This window comes from Babylonia areolata, chromosome 4 (genome assembly GCF_041734735.1).
Source record: "Babylonia areolata isolate BAREFJ2019XMU chromosome 4, ASM4173473v1, whole genome shotgun sequence".
NCBI lineage: Eukaryota > Metazoa > Mollusca > Gastropoda > Neogastropoda > Buccinidae > Babylonia > Babylonia areolata.
Genome location: NC_134879.1, coordinates 22163783 through 22173663, shown reverse-complemented (window position 1 = coordinate 22173663; position 9881 = coordinate 22163783). Strand labels below are relative to the sequence as shown.

The window sequence follows — 9881 nt, the reverse complement described above, 5'->3', positions numbered from 1 at the left end:
CACCGGGGCGAAAAGAAGAGAGAAAAAAATAATGCCTCGATGATTGAATGGGTGATTCAACTATTCAGGCATTCTTCTTTTCTGCTTAACTCGTGTGCTAGGGTCAATATGACCTCTCTGATTCTGGTGTGTGTGTGTGCTTGCACAATTCTTTGCCATCAATGGAGTGCACCTTTTCTTTCTCAAATTTGACATGGGACTGTAATCAGATTTGTTGATTTTTACTAGCTGCACAAGGACATTACGCAGTAAGTGACGAGACCTGTGCACAAGTTTTACTCTGAATAAAATCCAGTGGCCTCTTTCGGCTTCTGTCATTAATATGTTGTCGCAAAATAGTTTGAACACATGATTTCTACTGTGACAAGACATTTCAGGTATGATGGCTGCCTTTGAAATTGAAACCATGTCAGATAATGTTAATTCGGAAACCCTCTTAGAATATTCATTATGCAGTAAACACGTTGATTGTGTAATTAGTTTCATTGTGCCTGTTGTATCCAGTATGTCGTTTTCTTTTAACTGTGGACAAGAAATAAAATGTCTGTCTGTATTACCCCCACCCACCCACCCCCAAAAAGAGAGAGAGAGAGAGAAAGAAAAAAAAAAACCTACAAGGTTCCTGCAATGAAGCAGGAACGACGCAATAAGATCTTGTGGATCCAGAGGATAAATGGAACAGACCACCGTTCACTATCTGGAAATACAGCTTAATCTGGAAGACTTACAGCCTATCATTAGTATGAGTGGGAAGTTTTGTTTCTGAGTATTTTATTCAGATTTGGTACTGACAAGTATTTGCAAAGAAATTGAAATCGTTAACGTTTACCATGGACACACACACGCGCGCGCGTATGCACATAAGCCAAGTGCTCCATATATTATAGTATCTCGCATATATTTACAGTTACAACTTTTGTATTGACAAAGACCATTTCCCCCAAACCTTTCAAACAGGCAGTGTTCTCCCTCTTCATAATCCAGGAGAACATGCTGATCCTGCAAATTAAATATTGATCTCTGTTTCATGAGTTGTTTCCAAAGACTGTTGAACAACACATCAAACAGCACATCTCATCACACATCCCTAAGTTTAACCTCTGCTTGAGTCGCCTCGCTCGGTTTACGTTCAAGGAGGTGTTGCAGGGTGTGGACGGATCAACGCATGCTATACATGAGAAACTTTAGGGCCGGATTGAATGTGGGGGAGCATATGCCAGACCTATGCACATATCTACCAAAGAGAGCCTACCAAACACTGGAAAAACATGAAACTGAATAGAATAAAATGAATCGACCATAAAATGAAAAAGTAATGAAATTAAATTGACTATGAAAAATATACACATAAGGCAACTGATTGATTTTTTTAAATGGACCCGGTTCAGCATTCATGCACACATGCGTGTGCACACACACAAACACACGCACACACATATGCACACAGACACGTACATATTGAGTAAATCCAACACAAGGCTCAACAAAAGGTATGGCACACGAGATACTTGCATACATCTGCACCCAGCTCCAACAATCCCCTCTCTCGCTCGCTCGCTCTCTCTCTCTTTCACAGACAGACAGACACACATATACACGCGCGCGCGCACACACAGACACGCACACACACACACACACTGACCTGAGCACCAACACACATACAAATACTAAGACACTCACAAATACAGGCCACTTTTGAAGGGAGGAAGGTGGTAGAGAGGTTAAGACGCTTATCTGCCAATACATTGCCCGTAAGATCCTGGATTTGATTTCCGCTCTCGCCGTTTCTCCAGCGTTTGACTGCAAAATTAAACTGAGCGTCTGGTCATTCGGGTGAGACGATAAACCAATGTCCCGTGTGTAGCACACGCTTGGCGCACTGAAAAAGAACTCGTGGGAACACAAATGTTGCCATCTTGCAAAATTCTGTGGAAGAAATCCACTATGATAGGTACACAAATATTCACACATGCATTCAAGGCTTGACAATGCGCGTTGGGGGTATGATGCTGGTCAGGCATCTGGTGTGGTGCAGCCTGCATGGATGTGTCCAAAGGCAGTGACATCTTGAACTGAAACTGTACTGCTTCTGAAGTCACAACCACTTTTATCCACCTCTTCTTGGTCATAAGCGTACCTACCATGTTTCTTCATTGTACTGTTATAGCAAGGCCCAGAGACTGGTCCAATTCGAAGAACTGTTGGTTGGTTTGGAGATAATGCCATTATTCATTTGACCGGTAATGGTCCTTGCTCTTAGGGCTGCTTCTTTATCCATTATTCCTTCTTTAAGGGCGTTAGTGGTCTAACAGCCTTGTACCTGATTTTTCAAGTATACTTTAACATTTCTTACACCTTCAGATCTTCTCTGATTTCGGCAGCTTGTTGTTTCGCTACTAGCAAGTCTGTCAGCTTGCTTGTTTCTCTCACAACTTCAACGTCAAGGGCTCTACAGTTATATATATATATATATATATATATATATATATATATAGTTATTCCATGATGCCTCATACTGCCCGGAGCTCCACAAAGGGTGGGTGATATGACAATGTCGTGGATATGTTTCAAGTATTTTTCCCATTCTCTTGTGTGTTTCATTTCTTGTGGCTGGCTGTGTGGTCTCCATTGATAGTCCCATCCATGATTTGCATGTCCTACATGAGTGTCTTTTGATCCCTTCACCGCATCATGCAGTGGGTTTTCATGATTTTCTAATGCTTTGAAATCAGCTTTATCTTGTTTTAACTTGTGTCTGGCCTGCATTAAGGGAAGGTCAAGAAGATATCACAGGGTCTTCTTCGTTCGTGGGCTGCAACTCCCACGTTCACTTGTATGTACACAAGAGGACTCTTACGTGTATGACCGTTTTAACCCTACCACGTAGGCAGCCATAATCCATTTTCGGGAGTGTGCATGCTAGGTACGTTCTTGTTTCCATAACCCACCGAACACTGACATGCATCACAGAATCTTTGACCTGCGTATTTGATCTTCTGCTTGTGTATACGCACGAAGGGGGTTCAGGCACAAGCAGGTCTGCACATATATTGACCTGGGAGATCGGAAAAATTTCCACCCTTTACCCATCAGGCGCCGTTATCGAGATTCGAACCTGGGACCCTCAGATTGAAAGTCCAATGCTTTAACCACACGGCTGTTGTGTCCGTCATCACACGCTCTCAACTGGGGTGTCTTCCACTTCTTTCAGTAGGATAAGCCTCATTACTTCATTCTGATTTCTACAGACAATCACAACGAAAACAAGTGATTTGTGTAGGCTAGAAGAAATGGCCTTGTTCGTATCCTTTGGCGGCGTTAGCCTTTGGCAGTGAACCCCTCTCCCCCTCCACCCCTTCACCCACCATTTTTTTCATTTAAGAACAAGGCTTTCTTCTTCTTCATTCGAGGGCTGCAACTCCCATGATCACTCGCACGTACACGAATGGGCTTTTACGTGTATGACCGTTTTTGTTTGTTTTTTTATCCCGCCATGTAGGCAGCCATACTCCGTTTTCGGGGATGTGCACGCTGGGTATGTTATTGTTTCCATAACCCACCGAAACGAATATATTGGGATTCCCACAAATCTTGGATTAATGATAGACGTAAAAACACCACAAGTATGACTTTCAGTGAGGCCTTCAGAAACTGTTATTGTGACAGATGTTCTGCATTTTATTTATGTATTATATAGCACGTATATTCTCCGACTGCCTGTTCTAAGTAGGGTGTCGATATAACACCTTAACGCTGTGTGGAATATGTGATGATGATCATGTTGGTCCTATAAGCTTGAGTAGAAAGAAGGATTGTCTGTCCATTTAGATATCAATATTTGGATCCCCCAAAGCAATGTCAAACTGTGGTTTATGAGAAATCGCGCGCGCACACACACACACACACACACACACACACACACACACATATATATATATATATATATTCACATATGCACACATACACACATGCACACAGGTTACCATGTGTCCAGTGGATTACTACCTATCACGCTCTTAGGGGAAATATTCTGATTTGCTTTACTTTCACACTCAACTTCTTCAAAAACTAACTTGTGTAGGCAGCAGAACTATATGTACACTAACCGGCGCGGAAGTGAAGGGCAAATCTGTCAATCGTTACATCCCCCCTCAACGTATCCATTCTGTCATGACGATTTAGGCGCTTTTATCAACAATTAAGTTTTCTCCCAATTCATGGTACCTGGCCTTGTATTCTAACTGCATCTTCATATGCCTTCCTCAAGAAATTCATTAAACAGTTTGCTTTCTTATATTTTTAAATCATGTTTTTTATGTTGCAGGTGGCTGCGGGTCTTTGATGACAGACTGAAGGAACAGCACTGGTGATTTGTGGAAAGGCCTCAGTCAAGAAAAGCTGGCTGAAGATCGAAATCCACCTGGACGATGCTGACATGCAAGCTGTCATTTGACATGCATGAACATGCAGACAGGATGAAGTGAAAGATTTGTTTTAAACTGCTGGTGACGGCAATGTTCACATTCTTGAACCAGAAGTGAGGGTATGTCATGACCAAGCATGAATATACATGTCAAAACACCAGAGTATATAAATCCCATATCACTCCCACATATAACTTGAAAGTGATCCTGATCTGACCGATTCATGACATCTACGGTGCACTAACAAATACGAATCATTGATAAACAGTTCAACGTAAATCAGGCTGCTTGTAATATATAGTTATTTGTGACATATTTTCACGTGATGAGTGGAATACAATGGACACCCCGAGATATCGCGTATGTGACAGCAGAATGTTTGACAGGAGCGTTTTCGGTGTTCGGCAATAGTCTTGTGCTGGTGGCTATCATGAAAACACGCTCCCTTCGTACTGTAACAAACTGTTTCATCGGCAGCTTGGCAGCAGCTGATGCCCTGGTTGGTCTTATCATCCCACCCACAGTTATTTTATCTTACATGGGGCTACCTAGAAATTTTTACGGCTGTGTTTTTGTGAACAGTTTGGTAGTACTCCTTACCAATATCTCCATTTTAAGTTTGCTGGGTGTTGCTGTAGAGCGATTTGTGGCTGTGAAAAACCCCTTCCTCTATCAACGTGTGATGACGAAGAAAAGAGCTCTTCTGGTGGTGACACTGACATGGATCATCGCCATTTTCTTTGGTTTGATTCCTCTCATGGGTTGGCATTTGGGCAGTGAAGGTTTTGAGTTCTGTGCTTTTACCGTTGTAATTGACTTGAGATATATGGTCTATCTCACTTTCTTTGGCATGACTGTTCCACTCCTCTTAATTATGCTTGTGATATATATCTACATATTTCATATTATTCGTAAACAACGGCAGCGAACAAAAGCTCAAATACAGTTGTTCTTAAGAGATTTACAACAACAGAAACGGGAAGTGAGGGGTGCCAAGGGCTTGGCCTATGTCATCATCCTGTTTGCTGTGTGCTGGTTTCCAGTCCACATCATGAACTGCATAACAGTGTTTTCCCCCCAAAACAGTGCTCCTTTTGACTGGCTGCTGGCAGCCATAGTACTTAGTCACGCTAACTCATTTGTCAACCCTTTTCTTTATGCTTTCAGTAACTCCAAATTTAAGTATGCAATGAAGAGAATCTTGTGCTGTAGAAGGGGTTCGCCAACTGACATTGAAAGTACAATTCATTCAGTGCAGAAATCCAATTCTAGACTTTTTAGACATTCCACACAAAGGAATTCAAGCTGGGCGTCTCCCTCATCTTCTGACTTCACTCAAACAAGCACTGTAGAACTTACACAGTTTTTCACAAAGCCCACACAAATGAATCCAAGTTATCTGGCTCCTTCAGTTGTTGCTACTGACTCAACAACTCTAACATGCAATGTAGAAACTCCACAGCCATGTATAGCAGTGTTGGCGACATCGTCACCACAAATCCACACTGAGGATTCTGCATCGAAGCCATCTTCCTCAAAGCAGAAATTTTGCAATGGGAAAGAAATACACACAGAAGAAACGCTTCCAGGGCATGGACAGTTCAAGCAATGTGATAATATTTGCAGAGAGGACAGTCGTGTGCAAACGAATTGCAGTATGACCACTTCTTCGGCATTTCTTTTTGATGAAGGTCTCAAGATTCCAGACAGGATACTTTCTTCTCATTGTGTGTGGATGTCATCATTTTCGCAACGCATAAAAATTGAGCAGCAAGGTAAAAATGATCCTATTGCACACCCAGAGGAGGAACGCCTTAGCAAAGGTGAACTAAGTACAGCTGGAAATAATGCTATCATTAAAGTTGATAAGGAGCAATTCGTAGACCATGAGGCATGTTCCTCAAGTGATGAACATTTCATCCCATTGGTCAATGAACAAAAGAAACATGGCATAAATAGTTGCCATGAAATAGAAGGAACAGAACAGATTCATAAACTAAATGCCTCCAACGAAACAGAGAGAAAAATGATGGAAGAAGAAAACCCCCATGCAGAATGTTCCAGTGGACCAATGTTCGAACTGGAGTCTTCTGTGGACAGAGATGAAATGATGTCTGATCATGAAAACGTCATGTCTGTACGTCTTTGATGATGCAAAGTAAGTACACACACACACACACACACGTACATATATATATATATATATATATATATATATATATATATATACGTATGTGTGTGTGTGTGTGTGTGTGTGGAGAGAGAGAGAGAGAGAGAGAGATCCTCCCTTCATATTCAACAGAAAACTGAAGCTGAAGCTTAAAACGACACTGTGGTGACTCATCACGTCGCTCCCCACGATCCTTACTGACACTAAGAGAGAGACAGAGAGGGAGGTGAGGTGTACAGGATCAGTTTGTGACGTTGGGCGTTTCACTGGAAATGCTTTTGGAAACACCGTCATCTGGAGCGTGAGCATTCAGTTCGTAATGACTGTGTCTCGGTCTATCTCATTCATTTGGAGTTTTCCATTGGGAAACATTCTTATGGCATAAACAGTGGTGTATTGTTTCTATTTTGTTTTTATCAGCCACTGTTGACAGATATGAAACCGTTTGCTTGCAGCACTTATGTATTTTGTGGCGTGTCAATGTCATGTCATTAGGAAAAAATAGAAAAATAATATGGATAAAGTTCGTGAAAATAGCAACACCAGTTCAAGTGTTCCAGTTTTCTTTCCTTTACACTTGCTGGATTTTCATGTGTCTTTCACTTCACTGAACGAAAAAAAATGATATCCGAGTGACTGAATGGGTGATTCAACTACTCAGGCATTCTTTTCTTTTCAGTTTAACTCACGCGCAAGAGTCAATATAACTATTCTAATTCAATGTGTGTGTGTGTGTGTGTGTGTGTGTGTGTGTGTGTGTGTGTGTGTGTGTGTGATATATACATACATACATACATACACACACACACACACACACACACACACACACACACACATATATATATATATATAGAGAGAGAGAGAGAGAGAGAGAGAGAGAGAGAGAGAGAGAGAGAGAGAGAGAGAGAGAGAGAGAACTCGAACTCAAACAGTTTAATCAGTATAGGCCATGGCCCCTTCTGAAGGGGGTACAGTATTTGTGAATAATTCACACACATTTTCAGAGTAACTCATTGAAACAGTAATATACTGACAGAAGACATTACAAAAGCAGTTAGTTAAATCAGCTAAGCATAATGGTGCGTCTCTTAAAAGCTTTGTATAAATGCATACACACATTCCTTAATATTGGTTCTCTTCCATAAGCAACGCAGTCCGGAACAGGGAAGGATCCTGATAATACTTTTGTGGAATATACTTTATACGTAAATCACGATAAACCTGACAACAAAGCAGAAAATGTATTTCATCTTCATTTTCGTTATTACACAGAGGACACAATAAATTCACACCTGTATACATTTTATAACGGTTATGATGCACCATGATGTCCGATATTCCACATCTAAATCTTGTCATAAAATACCTTATATGTCTGTCAATATCAAGCAGTAGATATTGTTCACAATTTACAGATGATTTAAATGTACTATAAAAAGAATATCTATCACTGCTCTGCACATGTTCTTCCCAGTTTTGCCATCTATTATCAATCAGTCGTTGACGAAGTTCTTTTAAAAAGATATGTGTGTTTTCAACACCTTGATTCATCCATACAAAACCGAATCCATTTTCAAACAAAAATTATCTAATACCAGAAACCAAGATTTTTTACCACGTAATTCCAAGTCAAATAACATTTTATACGCTTTATAGGGTAACGTTCTTCACTCATACGTACAATCTTTAACCAGTATCTAACACATTGCAAGGACGAATTTATATATATTGGGTAACGACCTGTTTCTCCGTACACAAAACCATTTGGTGTTTTGATATAAACCCCCCAAATTTCTTAAGAGCAAATAGATATGTATATAGCAGCTTTGTCTAAACCCCATATTTCAGCACCATACTGAGCAACTGGTTGTACTTAGGCATCAAACAGTTTTAAGAACACAATTAATGACTTATTCAACATATACACTTTTTGCAAAATACATAACAAAGCATTTTTTGCTCTACTTGCAAGGTCCTGACAGGCACATGTAAAGCTTAGGCGAGTAGAAATGAATATTCCAAGATATTTGTAACAATTCACAATAGACATGAGTTAACCATTAAAATACCATCTTTCTCTTGCTGCCAAATAACCACCCTTCCTGAAAACCACAATATTACTCTTTTTCATATTAACATGAAGTTGAAGTCTGGAAGCTGCATTGTATAGGTTATTCAATTGAGTTTGAAGACCAACTGGGGTCTCAGACACCAAGGCAATATCATCAGCAAGCAACAATATAAATAATTCAATGACATCAGGAGAAGAGTGTTGCACCATGTCTTCCATTGGCAATTATTTCTAAAGCTAATTCGTTTATGAATAATGAGAAAAGAACAGGGCTACATGCATCTCCTTGTTTAACACCTTGTGTACATATAATATAGTCTGTAAATTCATTACCAGATCTCACTTTTGACTTAACAACATTATACATGCTCTTAATACATCGATACAGCTTACCCTTAATACCGTTCTTTTGAAGTATTGGCCAAAGTAATTTTCTGGAAACAGAATCAAAGGCTTTTTCAAAATCTATAAAGGCTACGTACAATTTACGATTTAATAAAAACTGTTTTTGTATAATGGCTAGAAGTGTAAACATCTGAACGACAGTTGAATAATCTTTTTTGAAGCCAGCTTGATATTTACCGGTGATATTGTTCTCTACTACCCATTTTTGCAATCTGCTATTTATAAATGAACTGTACATTTTGCTACTTATATCACAAACGAAAATTCCTCTATAATTACCAGGATCATCAACTGCTCCTTTCTTAAAAAGTGGAATAATGATAGATTCTGTCCATTTTTTTTTTGGATACACTCCTTTATCAAACAAAGCATTGAAAATTTAACAAAAAATTCAACTATAACATCACCAACATTTTTAAACAGTTCTCCTATCATTCCATCTGGGCCAGCCGATTTTCCATTCTTAAGTTTTTTAATTGCTGTCATAACTTCATCTCTTGAGATAGGACTATCTAAGCAACTATTTTCATTCATCATTTCAGTATCTTCATCATCTTCTACGTCTTTTTCTAAGAGTTCTTTGAAGTGTTGATACCATCCACCAACTGAAATGTTGTTGCTACTTATACGAGTTCTCTTGCATGAAATTCTGTGTATATTTTGCCAAAAAATCAGTTTGATCATGCATGGAGCTAATCAAATTAGTCAGTAATGATTCATTATATGTCTCTTTCTTTCTCTTTAACACGTTCTTGTATTCCCTTCGTGCTTTACAACATTCTATGCTGTCTTCGGTTTTTAATGTTTTTCG

The 9881-nt window shown here is 39.6% G+C and overlaps 1 protein-coding gene across 1 annotated transcript in view; it reads left to right on the top strand.

Annotated features, from left to right (window-relative positions):
• LOC143280956 (uncharacterized) overlaps window positions 1-7291 on the top strand; it is a 47147-nt gene extending 39856 nt beyond the window's left edge. The window contains exon 2 of the mRNA XM_076585782.1: window positions 4325-7291. Within this exon, the coding sequence (XP_076441897.1) occupies window positions 4750-6573 (1824 nt within the window). The 5' untranslated portion in view covers window positions 4325-4749 and the 3' untranslated portion in view covers window positions 6574-7291. The remainder of the gene's footprint in view (window positions 1-4324) is intronic.
• The last annotated feature ends 2590 nt before the right edge of the window (window positions 7292-9881 follow it).